Here is a 17,628-nt window from a genome sequence, read left to right on the forward strand (position 1 = left end):
TGACAATCTACTGAACCTACTGGTAACTTGTTTGCCACGTAGCAATAAAAAATATACTAAAAACCTTGATTATTCTGGTTAGTCACATTGTACTGCTATTATTTTGAACAAGACTGTATATATTAGGGGTGTAACGGTTCACAAAATTCACGGTTCGGTTCGATACGATACACTGATGTCACGGTTCGGTTCGGTTCGGTTCGGTTCGATACGTTTTAGATACAGCAAAATGTAAAAACATCTCAACTTTTCAGAATGCCGCAAGCGCACCGCGGGTCATGTGACAAGAACCAACCAATCAGCTTCATCCTTTCCCGTAACAACGTTGAAAGCTCAGCCAAGATGAAGGATCAGCTGATCATAGTTGTATATGGATTGCAATTTTGAAATAAATTTAGTAGCAGAGCTACTGCAAGCGATTTTTAGAGCTGCAAATCCATTTATCCTTCGCTGAAATTTCCGCGTCTCATGGAGAGAGCACGTCATTGTTGCTTAGCAAAGACAGACGCCTCAGGAGAAAGACGCGCTTAGCGTTTTCCACGCGTTTTTAGGCACGATATGTGAACGGCCCCTAAGGCGCTCGCTCACTCAGCACGCGCTGAAGGCTCGTTGCAAAATGTCGAATGCATTTAACAGACCAGAAATATAAGATCCTAAAATAACCAACAGGTCTGGTGTTTGGGTTGGATTCCCTGTAAGCTATAGTGTCTAAATGCTGCAGGGATAGTTTGCTGCGTGCATGTTTCTCCTTTTTTTCGTCTTTTCCCAGATAGGCTAGTACTGACGCATATATCCCAGATATTCCCGGTGGTTTTTTTTTTTTTTTTTTTTGTAATCCCGCTGGTGTACCCTGTCATGTTGCAGATGCGACATACCGTTGTTTTTTTATCCACCACTCTCTTGCCATCACCATTATAGCTTAAAGGGAATCCAAAGTGCACCCAAACACCAGACCTGTTGGTTATTGGAGGATCTTCTCATTTCTAGTCTGTTAAACGCATTGGCTATTTTGCAACGAGCCTTCAGCGTGTACTGAGTGAGCGAGCGCCTGCTGAGTAGCCTAACATAAACATATAAGATGGTGTTTTTTTCTTCTTCGGGAGTGTCAGGGGCGTTGCCTGTTACGTTGTTTGGGTTATTGAGCTACCTTGTTGAACGCATATCATTATATTTCTCTCTCTCTTTTTTTTTTTTTTCGGTATACATAATGCGTACCGCGTACCGAACCGAAAGCGTCGTACCGAACGGTTCAATACGAATACGCGTATCGTTACACCCCTAATATATATATATATATATATATATATATATATATATATATATATATATATATATATATATATATATATATATATATATATATACGCATGTGTGTGTGTGTGTGTGTGTGTGAAATATTATAATTTTTTTGTTATTATTATTAATTACTCATACTGATACATTTTATTTTAAAAAAGTATTTTAATCAAATATTTTAATCAAGGCAAAATAAAATAAAATATAAATGTTAGATGAAAAACAGAAATTAAAGGTTTACAATTACTATATTATTACAATAATAAAACTAGTATTGATATAATTATTTAATAGTAATTGTGGAGCTGTACGATCAAGCACAGCAAACCTGCAGCCTTTTAAAGAAAAAACTCAAATGTGCACAAGATACACGTTTTTCCTATTTTTGGCCCTTGATCAGTGTCAGAATGAAGACATGGAACAGTTGCATTGTATGATCCCAGTTTATATTACTCTAAAAGATTATCAGTCATGAAATGTCATTATATCCGGTTCAATTATAAAATTATTTGGTAGTTTATCTTAGTCAGGACATTAGATGTTATTTAGTTAATTTACTTTAGTTAAAATCATGTGATAATGACTTGTCTGTTGTGTCTTTTCTGAAAACTATAACCTTTCGCACATATTACACACATCTCTCAGCTGTTGTGTATTTTAATGAGCAAGCTGTACCACAAATGTCAAAAGGTTGGGTAATCCTTGTGAATTTCACACCCCAGATTCATTAAATGTCAAAGTTAACAATTTTCTCAAGTTAGGCCATATCTGTCAAGTGTTTGCATACATAAGCTAGTGTGTACACCACTGCAGTCAGCTGTCTTAAAGGAACAGTTCACCTTAAAATAGTAAAAATAAAAAAATATTATTTCCAAATCTTTCTCCCATTATATTATTTTGTCCAGCTCCAAAAAAAAAAAAAAAAAAAAAAAAAAAGTATTGCAATTACTAAAACTAAAATTTACAATTGCATAAAGCTACAGTATATAAATATTAAAAGTTCTAAAAATGACATAATTACAAAAACAAACTACAATTAAAATAAACTTTTAAAAAGAAGTAAAACCTAATAATAAAAGTTATTACATGTCGTCATCTAATTGAATGACCACGCATAGTTACACGATCAATGTTAATGAATTTATTTGCATTAACTTGCAGAATCTACAACTTTTAGGTTTAAAGAGGAAAAAATCCATGCTTTTTTCAATTCAAATTAAATTATTAGGCCTATGTGTTTTAGCCTAAGACATTTTGACTCGAATACATACTGTATTGTTAATAATAAGCTTTTGAGAACAAATCAGCTGTTTTCCATGTGGTCCCTCATGTGAGGCGGACTGTAGAGATCTAGTCTGTCCACTAGAGGTCAGCAGATGACTGTCTGTTTACTGTGACGCATCTGATGGAAACATTTCAATGATGTCTTTCTTGTCTGTGGACATCCTGTTAAAACAGACTCTGAATACAGACTGTGACACAAGGAACAGAATGAGAAGTACATTTAAAAATCTCTGTAAATGTAAACCCATCCTCGATCTGTAAGTGTCGACTGATGTTTGAGATATATATCAGTCATTTTTCCTGAGATAAAGATCAAGATCTGGTTAATTATTCGTAGATTATGGTTAAATAACATGCAACCAAATAGCTATATTTAGCATCTGATGGTGCGTTTAACCCACACCTTTTCTGTGGTCTACAGAACAGTACGTCGTGTCCCAGTGTTCTTTGGTTAGTGATCTGACAACAGAGAAATGTTCAGACGAGGAGTACACACATTGTGTGCTTTTCTAGAAGAGACATTTCACTTCAAACCACCAATTCAATTTATGACCACTGTTTCTTACATAAAATATATCATAACCATATTAATGATCCTGTCATTTACTGTATGTGTTATATAGACTTTGTTTTCCTGCAGTGAAAACAGTAGTTGAATATCTATAGTAAATAAGGGGAAATAAAATTATGGCATTTTATGCATAATGTTTAATTTAATGTAGTTATTTGTGTTACAGCATAAAAATATTATTATACAGTATATGTGTCATTTTATGCATATAAATATTAATGTTTAATATCATTTTTGTTACAGCATAAGACTATTATTATACAAGTAGAGTGTTAACTGAATTAACAATCAGCTGAATAATGACTTGATTTAGAGCTGCTTTACAGTAGAATTAAATTGTTTGCATCATTGAAGCACTATTTCTCTTGTAAAGCTGCATTGAAATAAGCTAGAAAAGAGTCAGTCAGTTCACTTGAAACCAACCCTTCTAGCAGCCACCCACCTATAAATCAAATCACACTCCCAAGTGAACTAGGTAGTCGTCATCCATGAAACCATATCTGGACACATATGGTCATTCGTCCTTGTGGAGAGATGAGTAAACTTGACTCACAGTTGATGATCCATGAATATATATTCAAACGACTAAAAAGAGATTATTATGTAGCCTTTATGTGATACTTTCAAAAAGATGCATTGAAAACACTTAAACACTCAAAGTACAGTTAAAGGTGGAAACGTTCTGTATGTGTTTGGCTTGATGCTACAGTTAAGCAAAACGTTTCTGTGCTACTAACACGCATGCATTAAAAACGACAAGCTTAAAGAGCTCAATGTTGAACGGCTCGTCGTCACAGGCTCTGTTGTTGTTGTTCTGAACGAGGAGCGGTTGCGTTCCAGAAAAACATCATGTTCCCAGAAGCGCGCCTCACGTTGCAGCGGTGGGTTCGTGCGCGCGTGTTGAGTTCCGCCTCTGGACGGGTGAAAGCACAGACACATGGATGAAAGTGTGTCACTGGGTTAACAACGTGAGTCGAGCACCAACGGGGCGGGGACACGGACGGAAACACGAACTATAGAACACTGAGTTCTGAGCGCTCGTGCACATCCTGAGAGTTCCATTCCATTGTGAGACGCTCGAGAGCTTTATGGAACGCTGAAGGATCCGAACGCTTACAACTGACACAAAAGGCTGGAATTATTATTGTCCACCTGAATTATAAGATATCAAGAGTCTGAAGACATGGCATCAACAAAGCAAGGTAAGACGTTTTATTTTATTTTATTGCTTATAATTATTTATTTCTTATTCATAATTTTAAGCATAACGTATTTAGTAGGCTATTGTTAGAAACATTACTCATGTTATGTTAATAAATTGCAGTGTTATAGGCTACCGCGCTACGGTGATTCTGTGAAAAACCTGGAAATATTAGGGAATATGCGTGTGATTTCTACACAAACATGTTATAGAGATGTTTCTGTAATCACGCTCACATATTTTATCAGTTAAAATAGCAGTATTCAAGCAAAATCCCCTTAAACCCTTGATCAGTAATTAAAAATCTTCTTTTCAAATATTTATTTGCATTTGTTGTCGAATTTTTTATGTACATTTAAACCCGACTTTACTGATTTAATGATTTATGTGTACATTTCATTTAATATCATACCTGTTTTCCAGTGTTGCTGTTCATGGTGAAAAACACTGAAATTAGCATGTGTGTGTGTGTGTGTGTGTGTGTGTGTGTGTGTGTGTGTGTGTGTATAGACACACACACACACACACAGACACACTCGAGAGAGAGAGAGACCAAACAGGAGTAATGTAATACCTACTTTAGGCTAAATGCATATTAAAGCACTTGTCTGTGGTGTCATCAAATGAAAACATGTTTAAAATGATATGTTATCAGATTGAAATGTTCTAGTTTTTCATCTTGTGGTTTAAAGCACTTTTGACATGCTCTCCGTTGACTCCGCTGCGGCGCAGAGCGCGTCAAACTGTGGATGTGGGTTACGTCACGCGCATTCTGTACTCCGAGTACTAGAATGCTCGCTCTCACATGGCTCTCGTAGCCTAGCCATGTGCACTGTGTGTACTAGGTCAGGGCTCCGCTGCTGATTGGTCGTGACGTGCGCGGCGCATAGTCTCTAATTGGTCGAAGCGTGGCAGTCGCTGGCGCGAGACTCTCTGCAGTACCACGTGAGGACGCAGCAGACAGCTCGTGACCTAAATATTCTTCCCGTACAAAACATGAGAGGTCCACGTGTGGGTGGGTCTGAGAAACTAAGGGCTGTTGGTGGTTAAGTAACCTCCCTTGTCCATTTAAAGAAATTCAGTACATTTTTATTCACTCTGTGAATGCACGGCTCTTTGGTGTAAAATAAATCCATATATATTATGTTCCCGAACAAATTAACTACTAAAAATACCGTACTTGTACATATTTTGCCTGCTTACACTTACAGTTTACACACATCAACAAAAGTGATGGAATGGGTTTTTGTACCACATCTTTTATTGTACATTTGATATACATAATGATTAATATATCCATATACCATGGTAGTGTTACCGTATTAGGTTGGTGTAATTAAATAATCGTGCAGTTTCATTCATTTAAAAAATAGGTCATGAGCTGTTCATAATGAGGAAGTGCATCCAACATGTGCAATGCTGAAGATTCTAATTTCACAGTTTTTAACAATAAAACATAACTCTTTATGCAAGCATATTTGTGTGACTTCTTCATACCAAGATGACCAGGTCACCTACTGAAATTAGTTTACATAATGCAGTTATCCAATATTTGAATGAAATGCAATGAAGGTCAAATTGTAGCTATCATAGAAGAAGAACAAAAATGGGGTATTTAAATATTTTTACTTTTTGCTGTTTTAATTTATTTTATAAATTGTTTTAATTTATTTGACTTCCTCCATTTAAACTGAAATGTGAAATGTTGGCAACTAGGTCAAATAACAAAAGTTTTTTTTTTTTTATCATCAGTTAATGATTATTTTATTTCTTTATGGATTTTTATTTTATTTTATGGTTGTAGGTAACTGTATTAACCCTGGTTATTGTTAACTATGCAACATTTATTTTGGTAATCTAGACAATGCATATTTGAAATCAAGTTTAGTACTGTGCTTGAATGGTCATACTCTTGTAAATTTCATTTTTTCAGTGTGCATTCAATAAAAGTTCCCTCTTTTCCTTATTTTAGTGCATCAACTTAGTAAAATAAGAAATTATGGCAACTAGGTTAAATAAAATTTATTAATTTTTAATTATTTTATATTTCAGTTAAGAATTATTTATTCCAAGTAACAATACATTTTTATATATGGTTTTAGTTAACTAGCCTATATTAACTTTTTAATTGTTACCAAAAAATTTATTCCATAAAATGCATATTCGAAACCAAGTTCAGTGATGTGCATAGGTGCTCATACTCTTGTCAATAAAATATTTTTCAATGCACATTTTTATAATGTTCCCTCTTTTTCTCATATCAAAGGAGGCGTGATAGCCTACGTCTGTTCCTCAAGCTCCGCCCCCAGCCCTGACTCCTGCATGAGTGACAGCTCTAACAGCCGCTCCCCATCATCCTCGCCGCCTCTGCCCTCTAAACCGAGCCGTCTGACAGACCTGCCCACCGCTGGACTGCTCTTGAAACACACTCACCCACGCGGACACGCTTCTGACAAGACCCTCTCTTCCAAGAGCTCCATCACCAGTGAGTAAACGCTGAATAAGCTTGTATGTGATTCAGCTGTCTAAAATTGGCAGGATTTGTCCACTGGGCATGACTAACTCTTACATGATTTTCCAGAGCTCAACGGGATGGTGCTGCTGTGTAAAGTGTGTGGAGACATCGCCTCGGGCTTCCACTACGGTGTTCATGCCTGTGAAGGCTGCAAGGTGAGGAAACACTTCTCTCAGGATCATCTAACATTCTGGGTCTGTGCCCAAACCTAGTATTGTACAGGTTAGGCAGCATTTTAAGACACCATTGGCACACTGTAGAACCTTTTAGCCAAATTCTACAGCTTTGCATGTATATACTTTAATCAAGACAAACTTTATTTACTTTGCAGAGAATGCAATGCCAAAAGGCAAAATGTTTCAACTTTATTTGTGCATGCAATATATATATATATATATATATATATATATATATATATATATATATATATATATATATATATATATATATATATATAGTTTGCATTCCAAGTTGATCTCTTCAGTCATTAGCATTTGGAACAGAACTGTTGTATTTCAAGATATGATATTATTACTATTAATATTATTATTTTAATATTAATTTATTTTGTGTTGTTGTTGTCGGTGTTGTTTTGGTATAATTAAGATACTGTTAGAGTTTTAATTAATATTTGAATACTATTATAGGTTTTATTAATATTTTCAACTAGGTTTTATTTTGATCATCTCCGTTTTAATTTAAATTCTAGTTAAAAGTTTTATTAATTTTGTAAATTAGTAATTAAGTTAACTAAAATAACCCTGCTAACAAACAATTCCATTATTTCCAAAATAAAGAAAAATATAAATATAAAATTGAACACTTAATTTAAATTTAAATGTAAAAAAAAAAAAAACGTAATAAATTGACTATTAATTGAAAATGAAAATTAAATAAAAATAAAGCTATATAAAAAATGTAAAAAATAATAATAATAATAAAAGCTAATTCAAAATATTATGTTATATAAATATATATGTGTGTGTGTGTTTGTGTGTATAAACACTGTTATTTTGTATTTTTTACAGGGCTTCTTCAGAAGAAGCATCCAGCAGAATATTCAGTATAAGAAATGCCTGAAGACAGAAAGCTGCACTATAGTGCGAATAAACCGCAACCGCTGCCAGCAGTGTCGCTTCAGGAAGTGTTTATCTGTCGGGATGTCCCGAGACGGTGAGTTACAAGCCATATCCTTCTTCCTTATGACCTCAAGCTTTTCTGATATTGACATACGGACTTGTTGCACAACTACATTTTTTAGTCTAACAGAAAGCAGAAGAACTAAATGCAATGAATCTTAACATTCAATCTCTTTTTCAGCTGTGCGTTTTGGACGCATCCCGAAGCGGGAGAAGCAGCGGATGCTCTTGGAGATGCAGACAGCTATGAATAACATGATGAACAACAGTCAGCTGCAGCACATGCTTCACGGCGCACAGACCGTCCCGTGTGCCATCGAGAGCAGCCAGAGCGAGTCCAGCTCCTCCTTGCCCTCGCCGCCGGATTCGCCACGCTCCTCCTCGGATCTCTCCCGGGACTCAGAGTCAGTCACTCCCATGGACACGGCGTCGTCCTGTTCGTCCGACTGCGGGGAGGAAGAGATGCCGAGCACTGGACCCGCTCCCCGCGAGGACCTGTTTTCATACAGCTCGCCCCACGGAGGGTCCTTATCTCCGGCCAGCTCCGAAACGCTCAGCAGCAACAGCAAGGAGGACGAGGAGCCGCGGGAGGAATGCTGGAACCGCTGGAACGAGAGTGGGACCGTGCAAACCACCGCTGGACCTTACAGAGAACATGTGACTGGGTACCACGAGACCCAGCAGTGCAGTCGAAGCTCAGAAAACATGCCTTACCACAGAAACAACATGAACCAAGGCCAGACTGGAGCAAACAGAGGACATCTGGTTAGTGACCTTCTGTTATTGTTGTTTTCTGACTTAAAGCTGAAATATTAGATGAAAAACTTTTAAATAACAATTAAATATTTGTCTTGGGAACTAAGTAGAAAAATAATTATACCTAGAAATTAAATGCAAATATTAAAGAGGAAAAAAAAAACACAAGCATTCCAATTAAAAATGAACAAATATAAAAGATAATTATTAAAAATATTGTTGAAATATTACAAATATTACCCATATAATTATTTTAAAAAGTATACAATTATATCAATATTTATAAATTTATATTATATTATTTATATTATTAAGACTATGTGATTATTGTATCTAAGTTCTTTAAAAAAAAATTGTAATGTATTATTTTTAATTATTTATTTTTCTAAATTATAAATACATTTATAGTCAATTTCTCTGGCTGCATCCACCATTGTGGATGCATTGCTAAGCTAACAATGATACATATTGGTTTTGCCTTTAATAAATTTAAAATAATTTTAATAAATCTTACAAAATAATTGTATTATTTTACTTTTTATGAATTTATATTATTTAATGTACAGGATTTATAAAAAAAAAATATTGTTAATAATTTATATAATTTCTACTTGATTTTTTATTTATTTTAAATTATGAAAATATTTAGAGCTTGAAGCAATGCATTTATAAGCAATGCATTTAGCTCTGCAAATAATGCATTCCATACTGTCCTAGAATTTGAATTAAACTTTGATTTTGCCCCAAAAAATGTATCTTTTGTTCCATTTGTTCAACAGCCATTGTATCGGAGCAGAGCTCTTTTAGCACTAAAGCGTATCTGGTGTAATGTGACTCTGTTGGTCTTCTCTCAGGTGTGTCCCATGAGTGTTTCCCCCTTCGTGGACCCCTCCAAGCCTGGTCATGAAATTTGGGAGGACTTTTCCAGGAGCTTCATCCCTGCTGTACGAGAAGTGGTGGAATTTGCCAAGCGGATCCCGGGCTTCCAGGACCTTTCCCAACACGACCAGGTCAACCTCCTCAAGGCAGGAACCTTCGAGGTAAAGCAAAACAAGAGTCCCGATGCATTTCAGACAGCGGAAGCATCCATCAGAGCCTTGACGCTCTCCTCTGTTTGCCTGCACACAGGTGCTGATGGTGCGCTTCGTGTCGTTGTTCGATGTGAAAGAGCGGACGGTGACCTTCCTGAGCGGGAGGAAGTTCGGCGTGGACCTGCTGCGCTCCATGGGTGCCGGAGAGCTGCTCAACTGCATGTTTGAGTTCAGCGAGAAGCTCAGCGCCCTGCAGCTCAACGAGGAAGAGATGAGTCTCTTCTCCGCCGTGGTGCTGGTGTCTGCAGGTGAGCCCTTCAAAAACATAGCAATGCATCTTTTCATGCAATAAAGCACAAACTTAACATAAAATGGAAATGGAAAAGCTAATTCAAAATATTAATAAAAACTAAAATAGTAAACAATTAATACTAAAAATAAAATAGAAGATACTGTTACCCAGCGAGTCGTCCTGTTGCCTACTGCCTTCATAGGAAGCTGCCTTCTAAGGTGGCATCAGAACTGAACACAGTTAACCAATTACTAACTGTTTGGAACATAATGAGCAGCAAGATATTCAATTTAGCACTTTTCATGCAAAACTATATTATCACTAGTGCTGTCAAACGATTAATCGCATCCAAAATAAAGGTTTTTGTTTACATAATATATGCATGTGAACTGTGTATATTTGTTTTGTATATATAAATACACTCATATATTTTGGAAATATTGACATATAAATATACAATATATACATTTCTATATTTATATTTTATATTTATATTAAATATAAATATATTTAATATATAAATAACAGTTTTCTTGCATGTGTTTGTATTTCTAAACACATAATAAATATATACAGCACAAACACATATACTATGTAAAAACTTTTATTTTGGATGCGATTAATCATTTGACAGCACTAATTGTTACTAATTACCCATTTTTAGTAATATTATTCAGCGGCTATTTAGAATGTTATTTATTATTATATAGTAAGAATATATATATATATATATATATATATATGACCCTGGAGCACAAAAGCAGTCTCTGGGGTATAGATGTAGCAATAGCCAAAAAAAACATTGTATGGGTCAAATTGATCTATTTCTCTTTTATGCCAAAAATCATTAGGATATTAAGTAAAGATCATGTTCCATGTAGTTATTTTGTAAATTTCCTACCATAAAGATGAATGCTAAGAATTCATTTGCACAACTTCAAAGGTGATTTTCTCAGTATTTTAATTTGTTTGCACACAGATTCCTGAATTTCAAATAGTTGTATCTCAGCCAAATAGTGTCCGATTCTAATAAACCATGCGTCAATGGAAAGCTTATTTATTCAACTAAATCTCGAGTTCAAATTCAAACTGGTTTTGTGGTCCAGGGTAATATATAGTTTAATAATTCTGCATGTTTCCACAGACCGATCAGCCATCGAGGATGTAAACGGTGTGGAGGCCCTGCAGGAGACCCTGATCAGAGCTCTGAGGAACCTGATCATGAAAAACCACTCGAACGAAGCCGCCGTCTTCACCAAGCTGCTCCTGAAGCTCCCCGAGCTGCGCTCGCTCAATAACATGCACTCCGAGGAGCTGCTCGCCTTCAAAATCCAACCTTAAACCAACCTGGGCTGTTCATTTCACTCTTGAATGTATCTAACAGGCTTTTTTTTTACTGTTTTGTGAGAAAAGACTCATTCGGACTCATTCAGGTTTTAAAGCTATGTTAGTATCATGGTGATTTGCCCATAACGCACAAGCAAAGGTTGTGTTTGTAAAACACTTCCTCATCATTTCATTATGTGCAATAGCTGCTAACGCATGGCTATTCGTATAAGAGCAGCTTTATGTCATATCTTGTCCCAAAAGATTATGTGTTGTATATATAAATATATATATGATGTATTTTTTTCTCCTTGAATGTATGTCTGTCGCTAGCAGCATGTTAGCATCATTTGAACCTGTATAACAGGAGCGATGCTTTTGCACGAGGTGTCCCCGACACCATAATAACAGTGCACAGATGGAAAATATCCATCTGTCCAGCTGCCATTTATGAGCGGAGTCACTTTAAACTGTGTTTTTCATACAGAGAGGTGTTTAAGTCTTCCATTACACAGCGGGAAATGTGTATACGGAACAAAACTATGAAAGAGATGGAGTTTTATTTATGGACATTTGTACAGATTGCCTTACAGATGACACTTTTTCGCCACAATTCTAGACACGGGGATCATTTTGTTATTCGAAAACGATGTTACAATCCCAGTTATCAGTGGTTTACTCTATGCATTTGAAAAACAGCTTGATGATATGGACATTTCTCAGCCTGTAAATGACAGGAAATGACGTACGACTCTTTTGATGCAGCTCTGGTGTGTCCATGTTTTTGTTTCTTTATAAAAACAGTGCAGTATGTATAGTTGTGTATATACCGTTGTAAGGAAAATCTAATAAATATTTACTTGTGATTTACCGTCATGCCTATTTTTTGCAACTTCATGTCTTTATGCACTAGAGGTCGCTGATGAGCTGTGTATGGATTGACATACTAGCCTATAAAATAAATATGCAATGATGCACATCTAAAACAGGTCACAATGAGTTTACTACATTAGTTAACGTGAACTAACAATGAGCAACAATACTTCTACTGCATATAATACATTTTTAATGCTTTTGCCATTAATAAATGCACTGAATAAATAATGAAAAAATGAATTTTTATGAACTAGCATTACCAAAGATTAATAAATGCCAATAATAAAAGTGTATTGCTGTTGTGTATATTGTCTAAGATTAATAAATAAACAATATTGTGGTCATTGTTAGGAAATTCATTAAATAATGTTAACAAAGAGACATTAATGTAAAATGTTTCCAAAAAAAAATATTTTAATCACAAATTGTGTAGTCTTACATTTGATCAGTGTCATAGAAATAGCACATTCTGCAGAATATTAAATATTTCTCTCAATTCTATAAGCTTTCTGAACTATTATTTATTTAAGTGAAAAATCACAGATTTTCTATGTGCTCTCAGTCTTTTGGATCCCATTGAACCTGTATAAAATATAGAAAGACAATCAATGTCATTACATAGGCTTATACACACACACAGACACAAATAAATGTTTTGTTCCTCCATCCTTTTAACGTGGATGGAAGCAATACATTCATTTAATTAATAAAAACTAAGGGACTATTTTATATTAAAAAAAAAAAAAAGTCATTTAAACGCATGTATTGTGTAAGGCTGTCAATCACACACATTAAAGTGAACAGATTTAAATAAGGTAAATCATCTATGTGCGTGCATTGACTATTATTGCAATCTAATGTTGTGCTAATATATTTCAGCTCTCAGCATGTGTTCTTCAGACACACAAAATCAGCTTATGATTCATAATGGGATTATGAGGAGAGCTGCTGCGGGTCACGGGGTTTGACTTTGTCTGGTTCTGCCATTCACACAGACAGACAGACAGACAATGAATCCACATGACCTTGCCTATTATATAACATATGAAGAAATATCAAATTCACAACTTTTGAAGATGGAAATCATATTAGTTAGCATTAAGTGAATATGTGATGAAATTGAACTAATATCATTACTTTTGGTTTGATTGAATGTTCAGTTTTGTCTGGCCTGCATTGAATTTTTACAATGAATTTATTTAGAATTATTTATAGATCTTCATAATTTTCTTAATTTTTACTTTCTATAATCAAAATGTTTGAAACAAAACATAATTTTGTGCATATTAATTTATAAAAAACTTTTGCAATCCTTTTATTTATTTATTTAGTTTTAAGAATTGCAAATAAAGTCGGGGGCTACATTAGGATAATAAAATAATAAAAATTAATAATAATAATAAATTAAAGAAATACATTTAAAAGGCAGAAATAAAGTTAAATAAAAACATTAAAATTCTTACAAATAGTTATATATTACATCTTTCTAACCTTTTAAATTTTTTTAACATTTTTAAAAGGTTAAAAACATCTAATTGTTTTCAGTATTGTCTTTAAAAATAAAACCAAAAGCTTATTTCCCATATTTGGATTTACGTATACAAAATTTAGCTCGATTATTTAGCAGATTAATATATAATATTCCTTGTCATTTTCATTTCTTTAAGTTAGTTCTTCAAGACATCATCCTCTAGCATGGAGGATCTTTAGTTTTTTTTTTTCATTAGTTTTTTTATAGGTCACATGGTTCATAAATATCACTTTCCATCTTGTTATCGTTTTTTAATTTCTTTTAACTAACAAAAGACATTCGTAAAATGACGTCATCAACCTCCAGTGATATCGTTTTGGAGGGGAAACAGCAACACAATTGTCAGTAAGCATCATCAATTTAAAATCCCACCTGTCCTCAATTAACACTTGAATTTTCAACTGAAACAACCACAAGGTGGAGATGTTGCACCCTTTCCCCCATTTACCCTGAAACAGTTATATTTATATATGTGTACTGAAAAATGTATTCATTTAATTGATTTTTTATTTTATTTATTTTTTTATGGTAAGTGGTTGGAACCAACTTATTTTAGGCATATTTAAATAAACTAATTTAGACAATTTAAAAAAAAAATGTAACTTTCAGAAAAATTTATTTAAATGTAGCTAAAATAAATTGATGGCAACCACTTACCATAAAAAATGTAGTAAAGTCAATTAATATTTTTTTTCAGTGTGTGTGTGTTGTGTGTGTGTGGAACAGTTTATTGACCACTTTATGGCTGAAATATAGAGGAACAACAGCTCAGTTTTATTCAGAGGCCTAAACTGAGCAAAAATATGCAATTCGGTGCAGATGTTGGTATTTAAATTTTAAATGGCAAATAAAGTAAGATGAAATTCCGATGCTTGTAATATAAATCAATGCCAACTTTGTAACAGTACAACAGAGTACATCAAATTATAAAAATGTAATTTGTGACTCTATATCTCCCAATAATGTCTTAGTAAGATGCTTTAACTTTATGCCTGTTTTTTTTTTTTTTTTTTTTTTACTTTTAGTTTTCTTTTCTCTTCGCTGGATTGCTGATGTACTCTACCCGGGCATAGATGTTCATCCATCAATCATTAACATTCAACCGCAAACATGAGGAGTCGGGAGCGCGGATTAGAGAATGGCGGGGATGGTGCCCCCTCTGGGAGTTGGTGCCCTAGGCAGATTGCGTACTTTGCGTGTAGGGAGCGAGGGGGCACTGCACAAGATCCCGGGCACTATGCATAGATGTCATCAAAAAAAGCGCAACAATAGGATATCTATACTTCATGTTGAGCATAAATATAAAGTATACTGATAAAGGAAACCTTCAACAGTATTGACGGCAAAATAGACTATGTTTGAAAGGTGCAATATATGAAAATCGAAAATTATTAATTTATTTTTTAAATTACATTTATATCTGATTATATGTCAGAGTTCGGAGCGGGTTCGCGAATCATTTGAGTCAGTTCGGGTGTTCGGAGCGGTTTCGCGAATCATTTGAGTCAGTTATGGGGATCGCGAATCATTTGAGTCAGTTTGGGAGTTCAGAGCGGGATCGCGAATCATTTGAGTCAGTTTGGGAGTTCAGAGCGGGATCGCGAATCATTTGAGTCAGTTCGGGGATCGCAAATCATTTGAATCAGTTCGGGAGTTCGGAGCGGGTTCGCGAATCATTTGAGTCAGTTCGGGAGTTCAAAGCGGGTTCGCGAATTATTTGAGTCAGTTTGGGGATCGCAAATCATTTGAATCAGTTCGGGAGTTGGTAGCGGGTCCGCGAATCATTTGAATCAGTTCGGGAGTTGGAAGCGGGTCCGCGAATCATTTGAATCAGTTCGGGAGTTCGTAGCGGGTCCGCGAATCATTTGAATCAGTTCGGGAGTTCATAGCGGGTCCGCGAATCATTTGAGTCAGTTCGGGAGTTCAAGCGGGTTCGCGAATCATTTGAGTCAGTTTGGGAGTTCGGAGCGGGATCACGAATCACGAAAGATTCGCGCTCGTAAATTTTCAAATTGGCCATAGGCCTAACCTTTAATTCGTTGCTGCCAATTGGCAGCAGGGGTGGCAAAGCTTTCTATGCCACCCCGGAAGATCCGCCCCTGCTAACAAGAGTTAGTTATTAGAGACATCATCCTAGGGTCTAGTTTTTTTTTTCATTAGTTTTGTTATAAGCCACATGGTTCATAAAAATCACTTTGCATCTTGTTATCGTTTTTTAATTTCTTTTAACTAACAAAAGACATTCGTAAAATGACATCATCACCCTCCAGTGACATCGTTTTGGAGGGAAAACAGCAACACAATTGTCAGTAAGCATCATCAATGGATATGATTAATTACTCACGCTGGCTGATCAAATTACAGAAATCAGTGTAAAATGTTAATTATTCATGCATTCATTCATAATGGTTTAAAATGTGCTGCATAACAAAAGTTTAAAATCCCACCTGTGTGTGTCCTCAATTCACACTTGAATTTTCAAATGAAACAACCACAAGATGGCGCTATTGCACCCTTTCCCCCATTTACCCTGAAACGGTTGTATTTATATATGTGCACAAAAAAAATTATTCTTTGAATTTATTTTTTATTTTATTTATTTTTTATGGTAAGTGGTTGCAATCAACTTATATTTAAATAAACTAATTTAGACAATTTAAAAATAAATTAAATTTAAGTTTCAGAAAAATGTATTTAAATGTAGCTAAAATAAATTGATGGCAACCACTTACCATAAAAAATTTAGTAAAGTCAATTAATAATTTCTTTCAGTGTGTGTGGTGTGTGTGTGTGTGGAACAGTTTATTGACCACTTTATTGCTCATTAAGTATGCTATAGTAAAAGATATATAGGAAAATGAGCTCAGTGTTATTCAGAGGCCCAAACTGAGCAAAAGCATGCAATTCGGTGCAGATGCTGATATTTAAATGGCAAATAAAGTAAGATGAAATTCCGATGCTTGTAATATAAATCAATGCCATCTTTGTAACAGTATAAAAGAGTACATAAAATTATAAAAATGTCATTTGTGACTCTATATCTCCCAATAATGTCTTAGTAAGATGATATTTCATGCTTAGTTTTATGATCAAAGCTCAGTTGCAAAACAATGCAATGCAATACAATGATCACTTAGAGATGACTAAATTAACGCTCCTCGAAAGCCTGATGATCATATTTGATAAATTTCAACATGACTTGAAATGTGCCGCTTCAGTCCAGTAAGTGTTCATCATGAAATATTTCTAACAATATGGAAGTTATTCTTACATTTACTTCACAAAAATCAGTAAAGATTTCACAGCAAAAAGACAAGTGAAGCACGAGCTGAAGGTGGTCTTTGGTACAACTAATCTAGATTTTGTTTCAGTAACAGGCTGTATTTGTGCACTTTTGCAAACAGCACTTTTCTCAAATGGCTGGTATTTGTAGAACTGCTTTTTCATGATGCTGATAGCATACCACTTCATCTCAGTACAAGATGACCTTATTGAGCTCCATCTTCAGATTGTACGGTTTACTTCCATCTGCGCTTGAAGCTGTTCTGTGGAGCTGGTGGGAGCTAAAAACTGAAAATATGAGTAAAAGAGACTGAAACATTCTGGAAAATGTGAGTTGTGAATATGATCTTATGCAGAAGTTCAAGAAGCCTTGGTTGGGTCCGTCAATTTGTCAGATTTTTCTCTGAGATGAACAAATTCCTGCTGATGCTGTGAATGTGTGAGAAACAAGTGAAATAAAAGAATTTCCCTGACATTTAACCTTTAGTGTGAGCACACTTCTACTTTTACAAAAAAAAAAAAAAAACT

At 34.9% G+C, this 17,628-nt stretch overlaps 1 protein-coding gene across 1 annotated transcript; it reads left to right on the forward strand.

The window, feature by feature from the left end:
- The first annotated feature begins 4,095 nt into the window (after positions 1–4,095).
- Positions 4,096–12,282, forward strand: LOC113059351 (nuclear receptor subfamily 1 group D member 2-like). Its single transcript, XM_026227800.1, has 8 exons — positions 4,096–4,353; positions 6,619–6,837; positions 6,934–7,022; positions 7,896–8,040; positions 8,188–8,771; positions 9,617–9,802; positions 9,891–10,101; positions 11,230–12,282. The coding sequence occupies exons 1-8, from the start codon at positions 4,335–4,337 to the stop codon at positions 11,424–11,426; spliced, it is 1,650 nt and encodes a 549-aa protein (XP_026083585.1). The 5' UTR covers positions 4,096–4,334; the 3' UTR covers positions 11,427–12,282.
- The last annotated feature ends 5,346 nt before the right edge of the window (positions 12,283–17,628 follow it).

The sequence above is a fragment of the Carassius auratus genome, chromosome 41 (genome assembly GCF_003368295.1).
Source record: "Carassius auratus strain Wakin chromosome 41, ASM336829v1, whole genome shotgun sequence".
NCBI lineage: Eukaryota > Metazoa > Chordata > Actinopteri > Cypriniformes > Cyprinidae > Carassius > Carassius auratus.